Below are 26,143 nucleotides of genomic sequence, written 5' to 3' on the forward strand. Positions count from 1 at the left end.
GTCGATTGCAGGGTTCCTTGCTAATTGCCACATCAATCATTTTTGCAGGTTGGTACTCCTGGCTGACATCATAGGGAAGGTTGTCTAGCATAAAAGTTGCATTATTTTTTTTAAATTATCAATTGAAGGTGAAAAATATAACTAGTAAAACAATCATTATGATTATATTAAAAAATAAATTTTGTGAGAAAAATATAAAATATGAAGCAATATCACGACACGGTTTCTACCGCAACGACAAGAGGGCGCAGGCGAGCGGGACCTCTCACACCGCGGCGAAGCCCCTCTGCTTAACAGCGAACCCTTCGCGCGTCGTTGAAGAAAAAGAAAATCTTAATTATTAAACAACGAAATCCCCACACCGGTTCCGCTCCCTGCCCCTCTCATATAAATTGCGGAGGAGAAATCACCGTAGAATCCGGTACCTTTTCTCAAACTTCAGTGGCTATCCATGTAAATATCGACCGTTTATAGGGATATAATTGTATGTTCGCTCACCCGTCAATTCAAGAAGATCTCCCGTTCGAACACGTCCCCGACCCCTCCGATCTCCTCCCGTCTATATAAATACCGCGCGCGTCGTTGTTCCCCCGGCAGAGGCGGATACGAAACATCGCAAGAGAGCTCTGATGGCGATTCCGAGCGATCAAGAAACCCTAGAGGGAGCCCCAGAGCCATCTCTGGGGTCGGACCTCCAATCTTCTCGCCGGCGGAGGCTCCACTCCGCCGCCGCGGCCGTAGTGGTGCAGGAGGACTCCTCCAAGACGAGCTTGCCGAGCGCCGAGGACTCGAACACCGATTCCGGTGAGGACTCCGGCGTGGACACGAGCTCGGATGCCGATACGAGGGATCGCGTGGTGGACGGGGTGGATCGGGAGGAGGGGGAGGAGAAGGCGGGCTCGGTCTTGAACGGTGAGAAGTACGATGATGGTGCGGGAAGGGCCGAGGGCCAAGAAGCCGGGGTTGGTGTTCCGGCGAAGTTCTTGTACCGGGCGTCTGCTCCCGCTCACCAGAAAGTGAAGGAGAGCCCACTCAGTTCTGATGCTATTTTCAAACAGGTATAAGTGGTTCTTTCTCATCGCGATTCTTCATGGGTTCTTGTGCATCTTAATATGATTACCAACATGTGCTCAGTTTCTTGCCGAGCCGGTTCTTGATAATTTTTTCTGAAGTTTGCTATGATTGAAACACGATCCCGTTTCATCCTGATCGTCGTTCTTGATCCGTTCTTAGTATGAGTTCGATTTCGTTTTGAGCTAGTTCTTGATAGGTTTTTGTGAATTTTCCATGATCGACAACATGTTCTCTGTTTTTTCCTGACCGTAATTCTTGATTGGTTTTTGCTTGTTTAGATATGATCCTATTGAGCTAGTTCTTAATCAGTTTTTGTTAATTTTGCTGCGATCGAAAATTTGATCTCTGTTTTCTCCCGATTGTTATTGATTTTTGAAAACAAGTTTTTCCTATTAGTGAGAACGCTTACTTATTAAGATATTTCTTGATCGATGTTTGTGATTTTTTTATGATAAAAGATATTACTTATAATTTATAAAGCTATTCCTCCTTATTGTTTTCTCCTGATTGTAGTTCTTGCCTGATTTTTCTGAATTTTGCTATGATCAAAGACATAAGCTCCATTAAAAAACCTTTGGATGTATTAGTAAATTTGGAGTGCTGGAGGCAGGGAAATTATCTACAGTTTCTTGGATAAGCTTCTTCTTAGTTTATAAGCTATTTCTCTGCAAAATCATGACTTGCTTTTGAGTATTATAAAACTAGTTCCCTCATTCGATGTGACTTAGGATTTCTATAATATTTTTTTTTCCTGTGTGATGAAGACCTTGCCTGTCCATTGAATATCCTAGTTTCAGACTTCCAGCACTGATTGTTATGTCCACGATGGCATTGCAAAATGTAGGAGGTTCTTATGAAAGTTTATTTTTTTCGGCGTAGTTGATAATTCGTGCATATAATATTAGTTTAATTGACATCCTTAGAACTCTGTAAATTTTGGGACTAAATTATTACTTAATGGTCACTATGAAATCTTAGCATGAAGTTTACCTATTGATTATAGAGAAATCAGCAAGAATAATTTCTTAGATTGTTAAGACATGAATCAACCATTTATTTGTTGGAGAGACTGTTCCTCACTTTCTGGCCATGCAATTCAAAAAGCACAGTCCATAATGGATGGAATCAAATGGGCCTTTTACTTGCTTTATTTCTTGTAAATTAAAATGCTGGTAGGCTGCAGGCATCATATTTTCTATATTAAAACTCTGCAAACTGGGGAAACTATGTTCATTAAAAAAGTATGAGGCTTAGAAAAGTCGACAGTAGTTCAACGTTAAAGATTTCTTAATGAAATACAACACAAAATATGGTGGATGAATTATATATCAATGAAAACTTATTGAAAGCAACAAGAATCAGTATACTAATGGATTAGTTGCATAAGATGTAACTTTCCACTATACTATATGACATTGCTGTTAGCTGCAGAGGCACTTATGTTAATATGGCATTGTTCTAAGAGCCATTGATGGGTGTTCTACATAATCTTTAAAAGAATAAATCATTCATTTTTTAAAACTTGGACTTAATAATTGATATTGCTTTCTGTGTCTGCTTTGACTAATTGTCTTGTCATATACTGATGTACCTAATCAAAAGTATATACAGAAAAGAATGTTTGTAGAAAATGTTATCTGATTTGACAGTTTTCTTGTAAGTTATAAAGATATTTGCATAAACTCATATACTGTTGGGAGTTCTCTCGTATTAAGACTTGATATTTGTGCAAATATTTTAGAGATTAATTTGCATCCTTTTGTTAAAATCATTTGTGCATTCATGATGTTTTTATGTTCATGTATTAAATTCTGGCATTTCTCCTTATACTGTAATCTTTTTAAGTAGCATTTACATCTACTGTTTAATAACATCTAATGAAAATCATAGCTAATGATTTATAGTCCATTCATGCTGTTAACATGGTACCTGGATTAGATCACGATGTTAGCTCTCTCATTCTATTATGTAGACAATATAGTTGGTTAAAAGGAATGGGGCATGCATTAATTTGGAGCTTCAATCTTCTTAGTCAGTGTTAGCCTTGATAGCAATAGAGTGACTTGTGTATTTATTGGGGTATAGCTGTATAGGATGCTACCACTCACCACCTTCATGAACATCCAGTTGTATGAAATTTATGGTTTTACATATAATCTCTGTTTCCCATAGATGATGGTTTGTGTGCAAGAAAGAATTGTTGCAGTAGTATGTTTGAATTATTGTGGATGGGGATTACAACTTGGGGATTGAAATTGCAGCCCTGCAATATAGGATTTATATAGACCGTTGGATTTTATTACTTAATCATGTCAAATTGATCTGTTTCAGCAACTCTATTATGTATTATGATGGCTTATTTGAGTCTATTTTTTTTTTTTTAATTTTCATCTTTTATCTCCTGATAAGGAGAGATCTAGAACCATACTTCTTTTTCTCCTTGAATATGATTGCGGATTTCTTTAGTGGAAATTTTACCACTCAACATCAAAGAAAAATGGTGGAAAAACTGATTTAAACTAGCCTCTCAAGCCACTTGGTATTATTTTCCTGAAAGTCTTCAAATTTCTAGATTTGAGAGGTTCTCTTTGTAATTATTTGTCCTTGAGCAACTAGGAATCTAAACATATGAAGTTTAATCAACCTGATACTAGTAAAACCTCTTGCTTAGAACTTTTAAAGAACGAAGTAAACATTACAATCTACTAACATAGATGTTGAAGGTTTATGACTGGTTTTCTAATAATTTATATGCTTTTAATATAATTTAATGCTAAGAGAAAGATTAGAAGTTAGAGGACTTGTAAAAAGCACAACCCATTTCTTGTAAATCCTTATGCCTGAGCAGTTATCATTGATATATGTGTCTATGTACATACATTTGTGTATACATATATGTGTGCGCGCGCGCGCGTACGTGTGATATGTGTCTATGTACATACATTCATGTATATATGTGTGTGTGTGTGTTATGTATGTACATACGTATGTATATGTATTTATGTATGCATGTGCTTGCTTTTGCATGCTGTTGTGCACAGGGACAACTCTTGCTATGCATGCTGTCGGGCATGGAGAAGTCACTTAAATAATCAATGCATACTCATGCACCCTTTCCACCCCCTTGTGCACAATTCAAGGATTTTATTGTGAGTGGTACATGGCTGTATATGTTTTTTGCCACACAGCAATGTTACTAACACAATATGAGGAAAACCATTGGTATATATAGATAATTCGGACTTGTATGATAATGAATTCCATGTTGGTCTAATAAAAGTTGATACTCGTTGGCTCATTGTTGAGTTGCATGCAAATACATCTGGACCTACCAAAATCAGTAGGTCATTCAGTGATTCCTTATTTTTCCTCCTATGGGTCTTTATCATGTTTTCTGGGTTTATTTCTTTTCTTTCTTGTTTCTCTTCTTTTTTTTCTTTGTGGTAATCCTTGTTTGATCTATATAATACCACTTTTTTTAGACTACAGAAAATGTAGAACTTGTTATTTAGGATCAGCAAGTGTCTCCAGTAGAATTTTAGACTTCATGCTCTGTCTCTCTGCTATGCTCTGACAACAATATAACCAACTATTAGACCACTTTCTTTAGAGTTAAACCTAGAAACCATAAATTCTTGTCTTATTTCCTTTGCATCAAGTTCTGGTCCAACTGATCAAATCTGACGGAGATATGTGGTTAACAAATTTAAGAAATTCTTGTTTGGGGGTTCATCAATAGTGCTTGCTGGCTGTTTGTATAACATCTAAATATATTTATAGTCCCATGTGTGACCATATTCCTGAGTCTAATCCATATTGAAGTTACACAGACCATAACTGTTGTATATTTGCATGAGCAAGCTATATTATTATGACCTTTTATTGAGAGGCATGGGATTCATCTGTATTAAAGGTGAATTATAGTACATAATTGTTGTGCTCTGTGAATTTTTATGCCAGTTAACTTGGACACGTATGATGAGGTGAGGCATGCAGATTCTATTAACAAAACTTATCATTGACAAGAGTTTAATGTGTTTATTCTCTCTGTATGTTTGCAAGGGAACCTGCATCACTAATTTTAAAATATGCTTCATGACAGAGTCATGCAGGTCTTTTCAACCTCTGCATAGTAGTCCTTATTGCAGTGAACGGCAGGCTTATTATTGAGAACTTGATGAAGGTTTTTCAATTTCTTCTTCAAAGCAACATTTTCTCTCTCTCTCTCTCTCTCTCTCTCTCTCTTTCTCTCTCTCTCACTGGCGCACATGCATATGCGATTCTCTGGTAGTCTAGCATTTGCTGTTTGTATGACATAATATCATTTTCTTTTTTCAGTATGGCCTATTAATTAGAGCTGGATATTGGTTCAGTTCAAAATCACTCACAGATTGGCCACTCCTGATGTGTTGGTAATGCTTTCAGCTTTTCTCACTGCATTTTGAGTTTGCTAACATGATATTACATTCTGTCACACTTTCTCTGAATTACAGCCTCACGCTCTCTGCTTTTCCTCTTGGTGCTTTCATGGTTGAAAAGCTGGCCCGGCACAAATTCATTTCCGAACCAGTAAGTAGTTGCATGATGTACATCTTATCTTAAATGCTTGGAGAGTGTCTCAAGTTTTGTTTGGTCTTTCAACATGGGTTTTGCAATAGATGCTTTCTTGGATTATCTTTATGTAAGTTGGTGATTTTGAATTTGATCAATCATACTTGTACAGTATGAGACACGCACTTAGAGAGACATCTGAAATGTCTGCCTTTGGTCCTATATATGTCTGTTCTGTGGAAGCTTTTGATACTTGCTGATGCAAGAAATGCATTTTGGGAAATAATCATGTTTTCTTGATCCTGGTACTTTGTATGAATTAAGTAATGATTGAAACAACATTTAATGAATGATATCAATGCAAGTTTAACAAAATTATCTATGCAAAAAAGCTGATGCTTTGATCAAGGATTTAGGTCCCAGTGAGACGTCCTGCGGGACACCGGAACATCTCGTGGGACACCAGGACGGGGTACCATCCCATGTGTCGAGATAGGACCGTCCCGCTAGCATCCCAACATCCCGATTGGGACGTCTTGGAATATCTTCTGTCCCAAATGTCGGGACGGCAACGCGTCTTGTCCCATGAGAAAATCGGGACAGCCCTATCCCACGGGAGTTAAAACCTTGGGTTTGTACATTTTTGTGGATCATGCCTTGCTTCCACGGTATGGTGCACTAGTCCATGCTCGTGTATGCTGGGTGTATTGTACCATATCTTTATTGAACCAATATGTGGTAAGGGAGGCATTCACCGACATTGCACCAAGATGGTATTGTATGGGGTCTAGTTCACCGAGATCGCGAACTTGCTTGCATCAATATCAGAAGTTCGCACTTTTTATTACACAAAAATCCCATTATTTCTCGTTTGCAATCCTCCATTTCTCCAACAACCTTTTGCAAAAATTAGTCCTTTCTTCTTTTGATGGCTATTTCTGGTCTTCCTTACACATGCATCTATTAGTTTAGTCGGTTTTCAATTGTTTTAGTTTCTACTTAAGACCAAATCCTAACTTTTGTAGGTATAAATGTATTTATGGCTATCATTTATGTTAAATTGATATAATCATACTTAGTATTCTTGCTTTTGATTTCTTCTTAAGGATTTCCATTAGTTATTTGATGCTCTTTTTTTCCCTTTATCATTTGACACAATTTAAAAGAAATTGCTTTAGATGGTTGGTGGCCTAGATGCAGGGTGCTCACCTCAAAGAGTGTCATCCTTAGGTGTTTTATCAAGGCATTCAATCACTATGTGGGCTCCCAGGCAGTTTGCATGCCTAGTGCAGGTGATCAGGCAGCCAGAATAACTATTTCTATCAGATGCATCACACTATACTAGTAGCACACCCCTTAGTTATACTAGACTGACACATGATAGTTGGGTCACCTTTGTTGTGTTGACACATTATCATACTCGTATATAAAGTGACGTATGGTATGTCTAGTATCATAATCATGGTATTCCGTATCGGTCTCAATCGGCCGGTACACTCCGTACCGTACCATACGGACGAAGAACCAGTTCGGTTTCGGCCGATTTTTCGAAAAATGGCATGAATCGGATCAAACCAATCGGTTCGGTACGGTATCGGCCCGAACCATCCGATATCAGATGGTTTGGTATGGTACGGTACTGTACGATACCAGTTCGGCTTAATTTTTTTTTTTTTTTTGCTGTTGGGTGGAAATTTTTTTTTGAATTTTTTATTGTCGGTACGGTCCGGTCCAGTCCGGTACTATACCATACCGGCTGGCAATCGGCATGGGTCCCGATATCGAGTGTGCGAATCTTGATCATAACATATATGGCAATTCAAACTGACGTGGGTGCCTGTACCAGCATTTGAAACCTCTCATGTCTACTTGGAGGCAAATCCGCAGTGTTGGTGAATCAACTTGGGTTTCCTAGGCTATTGTAAGTATTCTATCCATCTTTTCCCTTTATGTCTTAAGCAAAATTAGAAGAGCGACTGGAGCAGGGAAAAAACATCTGGTGACTATATGGCTAAGCCATGAGAATCTGGAGGCCCCGGTCTCTTCTTCTAATATGTTTTTCTCTTTTTCGTTTCTTCAAACATCTCCTTGCCCTTTCCTCTTTTCCTTTATTTGTTAAAAGGTTGCTGAGACATTTGTGACCACCAGTTGCAGCAGCCTTTGCCTGTGGAAGTGGTGGCTTTGCATGTTAAGTCACCCTCATTAAACCCACCTTCTTCCCCCTTTCCTAACTCTCATCTTGAGCTTGTCAAATGGTTTTGCAGGTTTGTCTTAAGAAAGATGCCATAATTGATGTTTTATTCTTAGTGAAAGATAACCTAGTGCTGCTGATTTTCACAAGGGGAAATTTATGCCATAATTGATGTTTTATTTTTAGTGAAAGATAACCTAGTGCTGCTGATTTTCTCAAGGGGAAATTTATTATTCTATGGGTATCTCAATTTGTTACAGGATGTTTTCTAGATGACTTTACCGGTCTTCCTCAAATAAATTGGATGCTCACTTCTTTGAGAAACAATAGTTCTCATCCTGAATAAGGCAAGGCCAGTGAGACAAAAGGAGCAAATAGCACATAAGCAACTATAAAGAAGAAAGAGCAAGGCTTTGTAGGGGTTTGCATTCCAACCAAGGCAAACCACCTTAAACCATAGGCTAAGCAAGAATATTCCATCCACAAGATGCTGTAACAAATAGCAATTTTTTTCTTTTTCTAGTTTCCATCTTAATAAATAAGTGAATGGTACCCACTTTTGAGTGAGCAGGTGATAAGTGATATAAGAGAGCATCCTAGTACACAAGGCTCTTGCCATTGTGGGATTTGGTGAGGGTTAGATGTATGCAACCTTACACCCATATGCAAAGAGGTTGTTTCCATGTTTCGAACTCATGGCATCTAGGTCACGATGGAATCATGGAGCAACCATACCGTCGTTCCAAGGCCCCCTCTATGCAGGTGAAAAGTGATATATGCTTTGTTTTTTTCCTTATTAGATTTTTAGCATAAAACTTTGACCTAATATCGGGAAGTTTGTACTGTCTACATTATGTGTAATAGGAATCCCAAATCTGACTTGAGGGGCTTGAACTTTGGTATATCTGCGAGGACCCACCTGAATGTGTGTTTAGTCCAGTACTAGATGTGAACTTAAGCAAGGCCAAGGAAACCAATTAATAACTTGCTTTCCAGCCTTTTTTGTGAGGTCCTCATTAATTACAAATGCATCAAAGCTAACTAATCTGAGCACGTGTTTAGCCCCACATTGGGTGCATAATATGGAGGTCTTGGGTAGTTAAGGGCCAAGGATTTGATAACTTTCTGGCTAGCCTTTTGGGTGAGATCTTGGATCATTACAATATGGCAATTGAAGTGAGGGATTGTTGATGAAAGGGGAATTTGGAAATATCAGGGGTTTATTTCAATTTTAGTTGGGACTAATAAAAGTTTGAGAGCATTTTCAGTATTTTAATAGCATTATAACAAATAATCTATAACTTCACCACAAGTGGGACTAGGAGCTGTCTTGACTTGGATGGTATAATACATTCCTTAGCATGAGACTTGATGATACATAATCTTGTTATTTGACCTATTCTGTGGAAGCAAATGTATATTAAAAGCTCTATAACATTGAAATGCATAGGGTTATCTCGAGCAAATCTGTGCAGATTTGTAAGTCCCTGTTTTCTGTAAGGTATTGAGAATTGAGATTATCAGTGTATCATGAATAGGAGATGATGTTTCAAATTTTATTTTATTCATTTTTTAAGGGTACTTGCTTTAAACTTAGGCTTAAGAATGAGGTTGTAAACAAAGTGGTGGGTAAGTAATATTATATCCCTTCATGGTAGCTAAGTTTCGTCGCATTCATTCTATGGTTGATTGGTTATAACAAGATAGATGGTGACAATCAGCCATGTCCTGGAATTTATAATCCAACCATGACATTTGATTGGTTTCAATAATTTTTGAAGTTCTAATGATGGTGTTTGCATTTCAAAATCAAGTAAATCTCAGGGTGAGACTGCTGGAGGTGACACTAAGATTGCTCTTATTTTGATGGACCATGAGGATTCAAAGTTGGTGTCCATATATAGATCTATATTTTATATATACTTTTGAATTATGGTGTAACAGATAAAAAGCCGCTAGAAACACGGACTTATGGGGCTTGGTGGCATAATTTTAAGATCCAGCATCATCTTCGTCAAGTATAAGAGAGTTTTCTTGTGGGGCATTTAGGGGTCATACACTGTAATTGAAGGTGGATTTGCCATGATTCAGAGTGGAGTGAAGATGTTTGAATTAAGAAAAGAGGCAATAGGATAGTGGTCCCTTCAAGGCAGTTGGTTACTGGTTAAGACAGTGACCTGAGTGGGTGGGGTACCAAAGTGGCTCCCCAACCATAAGGTTGTTATATGGTCCATGTCGATACCTTTCCTTCTGATGTTTTCAGTGGTGTGCTCGATATTGCTAAGTTGATATGAACTGATTGTTTTTAATAAAAATGTCAGATACTTGAGTCAGGAGAGGGAAAAAGGTTCATTTGGCTGACTAAAGATTTGGGAATTATATCCTGAATTACTTCTAACTAAACTTTGCTCTGAATCTGGTCTGCTTTTACATGCCTATCTAATGCCCAAAGTCAGTTGTAACACATCCATGAGGCAGTCTGTATCTAAGCTGGTACCTCGGCGAGCGTGCTTGTTGGGCAACCTAGATTGACAATACATTCAAGCCTACTTTTCAAGGCTGCATATACAATTTGACACCAATGAGTGATTCTGTGGCGAATTGATTCTTGTGTGATTGTTTGATCCCTTGATATATCTTGAGCTCCTTTATTGCTCTATTTTCAATATATGCTTGATATGGCTGCCTTTCTGAGAGTCTTTGCTAGTACCTAGGCAGTGGGGCGGCTCTCTGGTCACCTCTTTACCATCTGCAGTATTTTAAGATACATCGCTTGTTATTACCTTGTCATTTGTCACATGCATGTATGTATATGCTGTTGATATCAATTATGCAATCACATATCTTGTAGCCTCATGCCATTAATTTCTTTTGGTTAATATGCTCTTTATGTGAGCTTGATCCAATATTTAGTGGCTTGTTTCACCCTCATCTCTGTGCAGTATGTCCTTAAGCTAGTTTCTAGAAATGATGGTGCCACAAGATCTTGTAACCATAAATTTACCTTCTTTTTCATTATTTGTTGCAGTGCTAATTCCATTCTGGCCCTTTACTGTTGTTTGCAGCTTGTTATCTCACTTCATGTAATAATTACGACAACTGAAATTCTGTATCCAGTTATTCTGATTCTTAGGTATGGATATTTTCTTGCCCTTTTTAATATCAACTACATGGTTGATTTTGATTTCCTTGATTTATCTATAACGACTCTGTTTCTGTGGCTATTTACTGAAGTTAACCCAAATAAAAACATGAAAAACCAAAGGTTCTGAGGTTGACTTGTTTCAGTTTATCAACTTGGTTACATACTTGTATTTCACAATTTGGCTAAGTAGTCTGTAAGAGATCGTGCATATTCAGAATCCATGATATAAACTAAAGCTAATATATTAGCTCAACTCAAATAGACAGTGATCTTGCCCAGAAAAACTATCATTTTTTTAAGGGAGATGCACTCTTCTTGGGCACTATGACTTGTTATTTATTTGTTCTTTTAATATGAGTATTTTAACTTTTATATGCAGAATTTCATATCTATGCCTTCACAGCTGGAGTATCAAAAATATAACCTAAACATCCTAAATAAATTCGACTTAATGTGTCAAAAATGATTATGTTAATCTTTGTGATTCATTTAGATAAAGGAAAAGAATAAGGGACTAATCATTTCAACTGACTTGTCCATGTGCAACATAGGTTAGAGTATCAGACCATCCGAAAAACTTGTAAAATGTTGCTCATCTGTGTTCTTTTGAAGATTATGAAAGGACAACAAAGAAGTAGTTCAAGACCTTTTGGAGGATTAGGTCTTTAATTGGAAAAAAAAAAAAAAAAAAACAATGACAAAGTATTTGTTAAGTTAACCTCCAAAATGTTGGAAAATGGCTTCTTCTTCAAGTATAATTGAGGACATGAATAAACCTTTTCATGTTTCAGGGACAAAAGGACTAATAATTGAACAAGAAGAAGTAGGGAATGCAAGCACAGATTTATATGATATGTAGTGATACCATGGTGGTTGATATATCATTATGCAAGAATGGAAAGAAAAATGAAAAAAGGGAAAGAGAAAATTGTAGAAGAGCAATAGAGTGCATGAGGTTCCAGCCACCCCAGTTTCTAGTGAGCCTTAAAAATATATGCATATATGCATATATATGCGAGAAGAGAAAAACTTGTAACCCATTAAAATTATATATACATATATGCTCTAACAAGGACAGATTTTTTTCATAATGTATCATTGTATTTGGTATGCATCCAGCATTTCCTACAAAATAGGAGACTCAGTTCACATAAGCACTTGTTAGATCTACCTGATCCTAAACAAATTCTACAAGCATATGACAGCAGTCACAGCACACAACTTGGATAGCTCAAAATAGCTCTCTTGCTGTCCATTTATTTAGCTCAATAAAAATGTTTTTCACTTGTACTGTCAAAATGCTTGTATATTATTTTTCTGTTTAATTATTTGTTTGATGACATTGCAGGTGTGACTCCTCTGTTTTATCTAGCATTGCATTGATGCTCTTTGCGAGTGTTGTCTGGTTAAAGCTTGTGTCATACGCACATACAAATTATGATATGAGGACACTGTCTAAGTCTGTTGATAAGGTAACATGCCCTTGTTGTCTAGTAATAGATGGAAAACTACTATAGTTCTGTGGGTTTTTGTACCCAGATGAGAATTCTTTTAAAAAAATTATTTGATGTGGTGAAAATTGTTCGATAAAGCTCTTGGGTTTTTTTTTTCTTCATTTAATCATTAACCATAGAATTGACTTCTTACAAGCATAAAAGCATGAATGCATAAAACTGCACATCCCAGACAATTAGCTGTGGCTGGAATGGTGTACACATGTATATAATATACATATACATATGTGCATACATTCATACATATGCACTTGTATATACATATATATAAACAGAGAAAGGGTAGAGCCAATATGTGGGTGCCTGTAGAACAACCCAAATAAGGTCTGTCCTAATTGGTGTTTGGCGTTTTGACGTTGCTAATCTAAATCGTTGGATGTGATCTATTTTCTGCATATTGTTTTCTTGCAAAATGTGATTTGAGATCTCTAGCCGATGCAACATTTATGCATCCTATGGTAAAAGATGGACAATTGAAATAGCACGAACACTATATATTATTTTGATAACCGGATGCATAGTTTGGGGATCTCCAACTCACCAGATTTTTTTTATTGGTAAAAAGTTTGGAAATAGTAGATCACATCCAATAGCTTGAATTATCAGTGCCGAGCCCTTGGACATCCAATTAGGACTAACCTTATTTGGGCTGTTGTATGGGTGCCGACATATTTACTTTACTCTCTTTCTCTCTCTATATATATGTATGTTATATGCTTGAAAGAAGTTCTTTATCCTTTTATAGATGATAAGGGACTTTTGACTTATTTTTGTAAGTGAAGTTGTGCATAATACCCACAGAGGAGAGAAACTCTTGATTGTGGAATTCTTGCTATAGCCCAACTAATAGGTTAGCATTCTTTGTATTAACACATGGAACTCTCTTGTGCATGCTGTTGAGATGTATACATAAAAAACCTATGACTTCTCTCTCCCCTCCTTTCCTCCCTTTTTCTAGAGATAAGATAATTGGCTCATTGTTCAAGTCCTTATCTTTTTCTTTCTTTATATTCCATGTGTATTTCTCCTCTCTCTTTCTCAAGACAAAGATTAGTTCCTCTCTCATCTCTCTCTCTCTCTCTATCTTCTTCATCTTTGGTGAGGTTTGAGAGGCTTGATATCCTTTCTGTCCATCTCTTTGTTGAAATGGTGATGCAGCAAGACTTTGAAAGAAATAAGGATTCCACAAGCCCAACCATGATTGGGATCTAGTTCCCTCTAGCTTAATATAATTTTAACTTTTGTGTAATATATATTTTTAATATATATATTTTTTTGCTTGACCTCATGAGACTTGATTTTTTTTTCTATTTTTGTTATCTCCATTGTCTAATTATATTTTGGCCCCTTGAGGATTTTTTTTTAAATTTATTTTTTTAGCAATTATTGTTCATTGAAGACTAGATTAAGATGATGAATTTAAATTTTTAATACTCATTATACATTTAAGACAAGATTAAATTCTTTGATTTTGCCTCCTTCCCAAATAAAGCTCTTGGCTTCGCCTTTAACAAAGAGGATACTATCTTTACTTTCAAATCAAGGATAAACCTGCCCCATATCTCTCTTCTGGCTTAAATTTCCTTTTCCCAATATATTTCTATCTCTTGCTAAATCGGAATGATTTGCTAAACCAACCCAAATTGGGTGATTTAGCCTATACCGAACTGAACCAAATCGATGCTCGTCCAGAAAGATTCAAGTTGTTGGGTCAGTTCGGCCTATATAATCTCTCGATCACCCCCACTCCCCCCCAATGCCTCTCTCGAAGGTGGAGAAGATGAAAACCTAGCTCCCTTTCAAAGACGGACTTCTCCGCCTCTCTCAAACTCTATTAAGCCAAGCGCAAGAAGGTAGGTCCCTCTTTTTCTCTCTCTATCTTTCTCTCCTCCGCATCCAGAAGGGCTTCAAGCAACGTTGCTTCGTCATCCCCTCTCTCTCCCTGCCTCCCTCTCTTCCCTCCCTGCTTTCTATGTCTCTTTGTCCCTCCCCCTACTCCCTTTCCCTATTTCGGTTTGCCTTAGAATAGCATGGTATGGATATGTACCATGCCAAACAGATTGCTTGTCAGTATGCCCTTCGGTACTAGTTCAGCAAATCTTAGTCTTCGAAACTTAAAAAAAAAAGAGAAAAACTAAATGAGGTTGCTGAAGTGAGTCCCTACATTACACAACTTAAGTTGGAGCTCATAAATATTTCTTAAAATTTTTAAAAATTTTTTACTTTTGAATATGTATGAGTATGTTTATTTTTTGAGTATGCAATTACTAGCTGATCTTGATTCGTATTTTGTGTAGGTAATATATTTAATTAGCATGTCCTTGTTGTGAATGCTATAATTAATTGTGATAGTTGAGATATCTAGCTGAATCAAAGGATGCAAAAGAATATGTAATCCAATCAAGTACCTTCACAGAGTGATGAAAATATTCTAGTGCTCACTGTCAAATTAATTTTGGTTTTTTTAGATGTTGTGCCATGTCGGAGATTTTCTTTCAAGGTTTTAAATCCCGTGGGATGGAGGTGTCCCGATATCTTCATGGAATGGGATGCCTTGCTGTCCCATCTCGTCTCGATAGCCATTCCAATCATACATCCTGATAGATATTTGATGCGTAGTCGTTGATAGCACCAAAAAAATAACTCTACTCACTACGTAGGTAGGATGAGTCGAGATCGTATCCTCAGGGACCTTGGGCTAAGTTGAGATTGCAAGGTAAAAGAAAGAAACGTTGTTTTTGATTTAGAAAATAAATTATCTTAAAATTGAGGTAATTAGAAAATAAAGAGCTTGGGAGTTTTGAATTAATTTGCACTAGCAGAGTTGTGTCTCTTTTTTAACTAAATAAATGTGATTAATCTTAGGAAAAATACCTGTCTTTCCTCGGCACGCTCCGTATCCGTAGATCACGGCGCGTCTCCGGAAAGTACTAGGTAAACAACTCTTCTTTCCTCGGCACACCCCATATCCGTAGATCACGGTGCGTCTCCGGAAAGTAAAAGTTGTTCCTAATATTAATCTAACAAGAAAGCATAAATAAAGCATATGAAAGGGAGCAAATAAAGAACTCATGACAATTTAAATAAAAAGCATAATCTTTATTGCATATAAAGAAATACAGGAAAGTTTAGAACAATAAACCATCTCTGTGTCGTTACAAAATTTCTTCTCCACTCCCGAGACTGCTAGCCTAGCTGCTCATGAAGTAGTCCCTTTTTATTCCTCTATGTAAGGCTCTAGAAGAATTTCTGGGCTCCCTCTCCAATGGGAGTACAAAAGTCTTTTTATAGGTGTTAGGAGGGAGGAGTTTTACATGATTTTCCGATGTGGGACTAAAAAATACAAATCTTTCAAAATATTTTTAAATATTAATTTTTTTTCTTTTAATAAGCATTTGTTTGACGTGCGCCCACACCCGCGCGATGCTGCACCCGTGCCCGCGTCCTCGCCGCGTCCGCGCCTCGTCCGCGCCGCGTCCTGCCCGCGTCCTGCGCGTTCACGCCTCACGCGTCCGTCCTGCGTCCACGCGCCCGTCCTGCGTCCTGCACTGCTGCCGCGATCCGTCCCGTGTCCGCAACCACCCCGCGTCCGCGCGTTCATGCGCGCGCCCACATTCACGCGCGCCCAGAGAAATTCAACGTGAACCAGCTTTTTCACATACCAAAAAGAAACTTTTGTTTCTTTACAATGACATCTATATCCTTTTGGATTCCTTGCATAGTATCTTCATTTTCTATAATACCGGATGCGTCTTTCTTTTATTTTAATTTTATTTTAAGTCCAAATTTCTTCAAACTTGAGTCTTTTTGATCTATGAATCGGACTCTTTGTATCGGCGATCATCTTTCCTGTAAAACATAAAAAGAAGCATCAAATTCTTAATAAATAAATAAATTAAATATGATTTTCTGCTTTAAATGACTTAAATTAAGTGTTTATCAATATTCTCTATCTTTTTCTTTTCTTTTTTTCTTTCTTTGTTTTTTTTCTTTCCTTTCTTCTTTTCTTTCTTTTTCTACTACCTTCCTTTTTTTTCTTTTCTTTTTTTTTTTTGTTTCTTTTTGTCATTTCTTGCTTTCTTTCTTTCCTTCCTTCTTCCTTCTTTCTCTTTCCTTCTTCCTTCTTTCTTTTATTTTTCTTTTCCCTTCATTTCTTCCTGTCGTCTTTCTTCTTCTTCTTTCCTTTCACTTTTCCTTTTTACATCTTCCTTTCTATCTTTCCTTTTTCTTCTTCTTTCCCCGCATGGATGGGTTTTGGAGTCCCGACCCTATCCTGGTCCAGTTTTATCATAGGAACAGGATGGGACAGCTAGGATGCCCCTCGTCCTGCCGAGACGTAAATCCTTGCTTTCTTTTGTTGGGTAAGCTAAGACATTAGGAAAAGGTCTTGGCTTTTTCCTTCCCTAAGTCAATAAAATGTTTCTTGTATGTTAGAATCAGATGTTGTTTCAGATCTGAATTGTAACCATAGACATCCCATCTTACCCTAGATGTTGATATCTTTTATTTGATCTTCCCAATTAGCGACCTTTTCATGTATTATTGCAGCCTGTTAGACTTGGTTTCATCCCAAGTGCGGTACCAGACATCATCAAAGATAATACATGATGTCTAATAAGTCAAACAAGACAGAAAGTTCTAACTTTTGATGAATGATTTCATTAAGGATGAGAAACAACTTTGTTTTTTAGTCCAAGAAAATAATTGCTGGCTAAAAGCTTAATATAGTGTGGAACAAGTATTGAATATTTTTTTCCAGATAATGGCAAAAATGCTTTCTTATCAATGGCCAATGCTGCTGTTCAACTCTGGATGGTGCTATTTGTTGTACTTATCAAACAACAATTCTTCTTTTTCCCAAGGAGTGGCTTTATTTTAGATTGTTTGATGTATGGGTCTTTATGGAAGATAACTGAAATTTAGCTGACTTATCATTTAAGGTGTTTCCTTTTCTGTCTGTGAGTTTGCAGTTTTTTCTCTTTCTCCAAGCCCCTTATTCAGGTAATGCTGCCGTCTCAAGGTTTATGATCTACCAGTTACAACCCTGCTAATGCATAAGACCAAAAATCAAATCTTACTTGGAAAATATAAAAATATCAATTTAATTTTCTTCTGTTTGGCAAGACTGTAAATGCCATGAATATATTTGTTCTTAATTGTGAAATGATATGTCACCTATGTGATGAAAGACATTCTTCATCACCGATGACAATTTTTCTTGCAATAATTAAGTGTATTTGCGCTTCTTCCTTTTCTTTTGCTGGCTACAATTTATTGGAAAGTTACCATCTTGAATAGCTAAGGAAGTTCATAAGTTTTAGAGTTCATAAATCCATGGAGCAAGTAGTCCATCCTTTTTGCAGTTAGATTGTTCCAAGATTGGTTTTCTTTTCTCAGCAGGAGGATATGTCTTCCAGTTGTATTGAGATTGATAACATGAAAGGTTTCAGCTTCAAAAGTTTAGTATACTTCATGGTGGCTCCAACACTTTGTTACCAGGTATTTCTTCATTGACTTGGGACTTTAATTTGTTCCTTCTTATTTTAACTTTATTGTGGAGGACAATATCTTCTATTGAGTTGTGTAAAGAAATTGTTGGTCTTTCTTTGTGCTAGTCTTCTTCATTTAACTGCTTCTTTTTCCTCCCCTATGTTGTCTATACACTCACACTGCCCTAATATTTGCACCTATTCCGTTGTTACATGAATGCAACTAAAAGCATTGAAGAGAAGCCAAACTGTCAATAATGCCACTAGCAAATCAAGGTTGGAAAAACTCTCTTTCCTCTAAAAATTCTCTAGAAAGAATACGTGTATAGGTAACAAAATGACAGAGCACTTCCTGTTTTCAAGGGGATTCAAGGGCATCTTTCTTCTTCCTTTGTCAAGAGGGTAAAAGGGCACAATATATAAGGTGTTCCAAATTTTTGTATGAGACTACAGTAAATAAATATGTGAAGGACTGATTCCTTTTCTTTAGATGGACTTGACTTGGTTTTAATAATGTCATAAACATGGAAATTGATGGTTGATGAAAGGGATATTTTGGACTAATGATAGGGATATGGTTTAGGTCTCATGTGAAGTGAAAACTAAGTTTCCACTTCAGGTACGCTTGATATACACAATAGTGTTCGAGATTCATCCTTCTTCTTGTCTACTTTTAGCAATCCATTGAGAAGTTATTTCAAAGAACCTTGCAAGTCTGAAAGTTGTCTCCATGCATTGCAAGTGGCTTTGAATTGAACACTAAGGTTCTACCTATGTGGACCTAAACTACACTCTAACAACCACTAGTAAAATAAGATGGGGAGGGAACATCAAATTGATCCAAATCAGGTGGTTTGGCCCATACTGAACCATGTGAACATTGGCTCAGGATAGTTCAATCATTTAGATTGGTTAATTTATAAAATCCTCCCCACCAACCCACCCATTTAAAAAACCCGATTCAATCACACTCGCTCTCTCCCCTCTTCGACATTCGAAATTTGAGACTTTGGAGAGTTCGGCGCCTCTCTTGTTTGCACTCTCTCTCCTATTTGATGTCACTAGCACCTTTTCTCCTCTTCAATGCTTGTGCCTCTTTCCCTCTTCAATGCCTCGAATTGGAGAATCCTTTGCAGCATGGTTCGTTGAACTGCCCCAAACCATACCGGTGGCTAATCGGTGCGGTTCAAGCATTTGATTCGGAATGCTAGAGAAAACAAAGTGAGGGAAAAAGAAAGAGAGGAAGAGAGAGAGAAGGGGAGGGAAGAAGAGAAAAGGTCGGTGGCCACAGTATCCTCTCCGCCGCTTTCTCTCATTTCTTTTCTCTCCCTTCTCCCTCTCTCTTCTTTCATTTTCTCTCATGAAGGACTGCAGAGTCCAGGAGGCCTCGATGGCCCACCGAGGGCCTCCCCAATCCTTCGGTGGCTATTGCTAGTGTCTCCATCGGCCTCACTTTGCTTCCCTCCCTCTCCCTCCCTCCCTGTCTATCTTCCTCTCTTTTTCTCTTGGGTTCATCTCTCATTTTGGTGTCGGTTTGGGTCCGGTATGGTCTGGCACGGGGCCATACCGACTTTATTGCCAGCTAGCTGGCACGGGATCTGATTCTGAGTCGGTGATCCTTGCTCCATGTTGGAGTGTCTTTGATGCCTCGGATTGAAGAATCCTCCATGGTGGAGTGCTTGGAGGCCTCGCTCCCAAGAGGCTAGGGTTTCTTCTCCATCCATCACTAGTAAGCCTCGGTCACACTTCCCGCTTCCTCTATCCCACCCTCTCCCTCTTCTTCTCTCTCTTCCTCCCTCTCCTTCTTCCTCTCTCCCTCCATATTTTGGTATGCTTGGCATGACATAGTACTATTGTGAACTAGTCACCGGCTGGTTTGGGCCCCTGCACTAATCTGGCGAACCTTAGAATTAAATGGAGGTGAAAAATTGTAAAAGAATACAGACAAAAAAAAAAAAAAAAGTTCGTGTTCTGGAAGTAACCTTATGCATCAGTCTGCTCAAAATGATAAAAAGGCTGCTTGGAAGAAGCAGCCTTTGCAGTAATTCTTCCTCTTCTCTTTTGCACCTTATGTAATAAAGTATATGCCTAGCTCATTATCTTCACTTAATAACATCGGCTTCAAGCAACATATATAGTGTACTTGGCTACTTGCAAAGGAGGAAAACCTCAAAGGCTGACACAGAACTGCTTGTTGTTTCACCATAGAAAGCTTCCTCAAATATATTAACCATACTCTTGATTCATAAAGCTCTCTAAAGTTTGTCCTTGTTGGCCAATTATTACTCTATTGTGGCTTTCCTTAAAATCTTTGACCTTGAATTCACCCGAAAGAGGCTGCTTAATTGACTGGCCTGATAAAGTGTCCCTACATTTGACCCAGCTGCTCCAATCACTCCTTGTCTAGTCTATATAGTGCCAATTTATGCCACTCACTAACAACCTATTGGTTGTGAGTTGTGACTCTATTACAGCAAATATATTCCAAATGAACCAATGAGGATTGGGATGTCCAACCTCTATTCTGAAGATTATAATATGTGATATCCTTTTCAAAGAAAAAGGCCTATGGAAACCAAGACTGTGGTGGACCCAAAATCCAACCGAGCCTGTGGAATTATTAGAGACTGGAAAACCAAACCTCTAGTCTCAAGATTTTCATATGTGAAAATCCTTTCAATGTTAAGACTCCTCTGAGATCCAAGATATTAAGAGGAACCGAAGATCTAATTGTTCTTGCAGGTGCAAATATTCAGATCCCCTCAGCATTGCCTTTATGATGTATGTATTTACCTTCTAGTTCTATGTTCATCTAACAACTTCAACTTTTGTAGTAGCTATACAGAAATTTTTATTGGGATCACTAAAATGCAGACAGTAACACATCTTTCCCTTGGCAAATTTTTGCATCAAAAGCATTTGCTCAGCTACAGTTAGAGCATAAAACGTTCAATTAAAAACCATTATAGTGCATCAATGTTGAACACCAGATGAATCTCAATATTCTAGTATTGTGTTCTATCCTTTAGCCTTTAGGGTGTTTACTGCTGCAGCAAAGATATATCATCTACCTATTTTACTACATAAATATCTGAAGGATTCTCAAATGACTTTCATTCAAAGCTTTGGTCAATGTATATGATGGGATTTTCCTTATACCATAGCAGCCCAAATAGTAGATTATCATCTTGAGGTTCAATTTTGGGGTTATTATCTGTATCTTCCAATATTTGCGAGCAATTGTACTACACCAAGCATGTAGAGGCTTATGTCTTTGTTTGTCATGATTGTATTATACCTTAGTTCTCTCTACTTCAAATTTGTCCTGCAGTTTTACTGAATATGCAGTTACCTACCATATGAACATCTTTCTCACTCATTACTTCTCTCTAAGTAAATATGTAGTTGGAGGAAAAAGGTCGAAGCAGCACTGTATAACATAAGTTCTGTGTATGCTTTTTATTTTTATATCATGCTATGTTCACCATGCTGTAGAGAGCAGCCTATCATAAGTTTACATAATTCCCTATCCCTCCTAAATAGATTCATGCGCCTTTCTGTATATGACTGGTGCATGCACTTAATGCTTCTTAGCATCTCTTGTTAGTTTAAAAAGTATAACTATTTAAAGGTCTAATTGTGATATAGCATTTTCCCTAAATTTTTTAATTTCTGAAATTCATTTGATCATTTACTTTTTTAGCAATTTTGCAATTAAATTTCATTATCTTTGTTTCATGTTATTCTAATGCTTTGCATACCACTCAAAATTTTTTTCGTTGAACATTCAACCAAATTTGCTTCATTTTTACTGCTTTAAAAGCTTGAATATTACCACAGTGCTCTATTATATCTGTTCATTTCACTTTCTGCTTTTGGTTAGATTCTTGTAGGTTTTGGTCATGTGTTGCTAGTTTTGTTTAATCACGGGCATTTTTTCACTTTGAAAGGTTAATATGTCTTCATGTTATATGTAGCCAAGCTATCCTCGTACGACATGCATTAGAAAAGGTTGGGTGATTGGTCAACTTGTTAAGTTGGTGGCTTTCACAGGTTTGATGGGCTTCATCATTGAGCAAGTAAGCAGCTTCTACTTTCCTTTTTTCTTTCTTTTTTTTTTTTCGAAATTTAAACTGAGAGATAGTTAGCACTTAGTAAGATATATTTATTTGAAAAATTTTGCAGTACATAAACCCAATTGTCCAGAATTCTCAACATCCACTGAAAGGGAACTTTTTGAATGCTGTAGAGAGAGTCTTGAAGCTATCAGTACCAACTTTATATGTGTGGCTTTGTATGTTCTATTGCTTTTTCCATCTATGGTAAGGCATTGAATATTAACTTGGACAAGCATGTATTCTTATCTGTTGTTTTCGTATCATTTAAAGAAATGTCAATCATTTATTACCCCCCAAAAAGAAGCTTATTTCGAACTTTTAGAACTATGCAGATGAAAACCTTGCATAAAAAGTAAATTTCTAATTGAAGAATAAAATATTGACTCATTGGTTGAAAAATGAGCGAGAACTAATGTACGTGCGTGCGTGTGATATATGCTGAATTATGTTGCTGTCTAAAACTGTTCATTTCTGCTTGGAGTTTTCAAATATAGAATAATCGCATCTTTGTATTGTTTGTTTTGACAGTTTTGACTTCAAATATATTGTATTTGGATTTAGGTTGAATATTCTTGCTGAGCTTCTTCGTTTTGGTGATCGTGAGTTTTATAAAGATTGGTGGAATGCAAAAACAGTTGAAGAGGTGGGGTCAAATGTAAATAGATAACCAATACAAAAGTTTCATGCACTGCTTTCTCAATCTATTTTGTTTTTTGCATGCACTGCTGTCTTGGGACTGCATCAGTACTGGAGAATGTGGAACATGGTAAATCTCTCTATCATTCTTATGTTCCTCTTTGGAGATAGATCCTTATTTTTACCAAATATGATTTGTTTTGTGATCCTAAAGTTTTACTTCAATTACATATAAAACAAACATATGCTTCATTAATGATCAATATTTTTTTCTATAAGCACTTTTAATATTGTCTTGATAATAGTCAGCCATTTCTTGCATTCAAAAAGTTGCATATGTGTGTGTACTTGACAACATTCCTTAAAACATTCTTTATTAATTAAAGTAGATAATGAGTATGAAATTTTGCGCCTTGGGTTAGGTGGAACTTGAGCATGCCCAAATTGCATCGACTCTAGACCAATTTTGGCACCATTTGCTTAAAATTGGTGCAAAAATGGTTGTGTATTGGTTGATGTAGTGTGAGAACCCCTGTAGTAGCTTGTCTCTCATACTCTTGCTTCCACGTTCAAATGGTGGAGGAAAAAAGAGAGCATCATGCTTTAACTCGCTTGCTGAGTGGTATCCAGGCATACCACTCAGCTCGAGAGTAGTTTAAGATTGGTTCAGAGCGAACCAATTTCAATTAGCCCCCAAACCAGTCTCCATTCTGGAGGTCTAAGGGTGATTCAAGCATTTCTTGTCCAAACTGAGCCTCCCTGTATCAAACTGCGCCTCCCTGAATTGAGGAGGCTTCACTATGGTATGCACTAAGAGGTATGTGCCAAACTGATATGGTATATGGTTCTCTCTGATGGCTTTGTCATATGTGCAACAACATTAGAAGTGTTAGGCATGACCCAAATTGCTTCTGACTTTACATGAAAACTTGTGTGTTTTTAAAATTCTTTCCACCCCAACTTGCTATATGTGATGTATCTTCAGTTTTTAGAATTCCTTTGTACCCCAATACTCTCATTTGTAATATTTTCATCTTTTAGATGTCTGTTGTATGTAAACCAAAGATCAAATATAATGCTCAACTTCGTGGAACAGCATTGCATATTCTATAACCAGTCAAGACCGGCAAATTTACTAGCCGGGTTGCCCAATACTAGTCAGGACAGCCAGGTCCTGTGCACAAAAAAATTAAGGCCATGTTGGCTCTCTTTGATCTTGTTGGTTCGGTCATGGGAGCGAAGTGGAAGAGGAAAAGGGAGAAAAAGAGGAGGGAGAGGAGAAAAAGGAGAAGAAGATGTGAGAGGAGGTGCTCAAGTCCAGCCTTTTAAAGCAATAAAAGTTACAAAAGTTTGAACAGAATAAAAAAATTTAAAAAAATTCCAAGGGGTGTTCCTATTGTACCTTTTAAAGCAATAAAAGTTATAAAAGTTTGAAGAGAATGAAAAATTTTTAAAAAATTCCAAGGGGTGTTCCTGGTATTGTACCTATTTAGGAGGCTCAAAAGTCCCATCTAAGAGGCTGAAAAGATCTTAAAAATTATCAAAACCAACTGAAAACCCTAAACAACATAAAAATAAAAGAAATAAAAAAGGTTGGGGGTGTTGGAGGCATCCGACTAAAGTATCACTGTGGAGGGAGCATCCTGGGACCTTACCAACCTGGGATTAGACATGGATGGGTTTTAGTACCAGGTCTTAAATCCCTATTTAGCAGTTCATTATAACTTACAAATCGATTTTATCCATTTGTAGGTGATGCTGTTCATCAAGGCTGATATAAAGTCACCACATTCCTTTGTAAAATTGCAGTACTTATCTTGATTTTAGATTGGGTTAAGGGGTGTTAAGCAGAGGAGGTCGGAAAGCTTCAAGTAGAAACTGTCTCAGATTGCATAGGCTCTAAAAATTTAAAAAATTAATTATTAAGATCAACCTATTAGGTGGTTCCGTGATAAGAAATAATATTGCTTCATTGAAACTATACATACTGCAAGATGGCCAAGGTAATCTTCAAGTCACTGGAATGTGTGCTTCATCTTTGCAAGATGAATAAAGTACCTATAGGTTTAGATGACTTGAACAACAATCTACATTCTACAAACCACAAGATTTTGCATGAACAACATCATCATCACACTCCACGACCATGATTGTGTTAGTGTAATTAGAACAATTGCAAAGATAAACTTTTTGATTTAAACATAGGTGGGACTGTGTGAGGTTGATGCATGTAATGAAACAAAAACCCTTTTGGAATAGTGGTTTCTTCCCATGATCTCAGAATGAATATAATTATGGCTTATCATAGTTGTCATCCACATCAAGATGCTGGTAGTGCAAGTGTTTTTTATAAACTAAATGTGTTACAACTTACAAGGATGTCTACGAAGCCCAATAAGTGACAGTGTCCATCATGGATTGAAAATTTAAGATCAATTAGTTATCTATTTTTTGTGAAATTTCATCTAGGTCTAGTAACTCATTTGAATCAGGATCAAAAGCCAACATGGTTAATACTTAATAAGCCAAGAATTATCAATCCCACTTCCTATTTAGTATGATGCAACAAGAAATTGAGGAAATTGTTGAAAACAATGAAAGAAAAAATTAGCCTTCAAAAATCCAAAGAGGAGACTGTATGATGGGCCATAGTCCATATGTCAAGTCAAGAGGTTGCAAAAAAGCTGAAGGTCTGCTGGAACCTGGAACAGCTATTATAATGGGAAAATAAAATGTTGCTTTAAGTCCATTTTTTATATATTTGAGAGTGATTTGAATTCTGAAAGGCCTACTTGGTTAAATTAGTTTACACTCTAAAGCTATTTGAGTAATCATCCATCCACAAATACTTGGTTGCATCAGGTTGGGACATGTAGCAGTAATTTTGCACTTGTTATCAAGGTTTGCGGACTCGATACCGGAGCCCATGCCGGCCGGCCGGCGGTACGAATCGGTACGGATCCATATTAGATCGACCGGCACAAACCGATATAGGGAAAGGAAGGGAACCGGGAGGAGGAAAAGAGAGAAAGAGAGAGAAATAGAGAGAGAGGGGGGGGAGAAAGAAAAAGAGGGAGGGAAAGGAGTCGGAGGGGCCGCTGGATGGCCTCCGATTGATCGTCGTGGTCGTCGGATGGCGCGTCCACGCACACGCGCCGTGGGCGTGAAACAAGGGTGATGTCCCTGTTTCATGGGTTTTTTTTTTAAGAAAAAATTGAACTTAAGTGAAGGGTTTGCCGGCTTCATTGTTTTTATTTTTTTTAAAAAATTTAAAAAAAAATGAAGCTGGCAGTGGGTTTGACGGCTTCACCACTGTCGGCTTCACTTAAGTGAAGCCAGCAAATCGATTGCCGGCTTCACTATTTATCGTATTTTTTTAAAAACGCAATGAAGGAATGGGGGTGGTAACTCCTGTTAAAAATGCA

General features: G+C 37.3%; 1 protein-coding gene across 1 annotated transcript in view; it reads left to right on the forward strand.

Annotated features, from left to right (window-relative positions):
- Nucleotides 1–572: 572 nt before the first annotated feature.
- The window catches only part of LOC105040465 (diacylglycerol O-acyltransferase 1-2), a 33,025-nt gene continuing 7,454 nt past the window's right edge, over nucleotides 573–26,143 (forward strand). The window contains 11 exon segments of the mRNA XM_073254724.1: nucleotides 573–1,058; nucleotides 5,177–5,257; nucleotides 5,413–5,486; nucleotides 5,568–5,643; nucleotides 10,882–10,949; nucleotides 12,310–12,433; nucleotides 17,873–17,974; nucleotides 21,942–22,043; nucleotides 22,150–22,286; nucleotides 22,644–22,725; nucleotides 22,828–22,848. Coding sequence (XP_073110825.1) covers nucleotides 630–1,058; nucleotides 5,177–5,257; nucleotides 5,413–5,486; nucleotides 5,568–5,643; nucleotides 10,882–10,949; nucleotides 12,310–12,433; nucleotides 17,873–17,974; nucleotides 21,942–22,043; nucleotides 22,150–22,286; nucleotides 22,644–22,725; nucleotides 22,828–22,848 — 1,296 coding nt within the window. The 5' untranslated portion in view covers nucleotides 573–629.

Source organism: Elaeis guineensis, chromosome 3 (genome assembly GCF_000442705.2).
Source record: "Elaeis guineensis isolate ETL-2024a chromosome 3, EG11, whole genome shotgun sequence".
Classification (NCBI taxonomy): Eukaryota; Viridiplantae; Streptophyta; class Magnoliopsida; order Arecales; family Arecaceae; genus Elaeis; species Elaeis guineensis.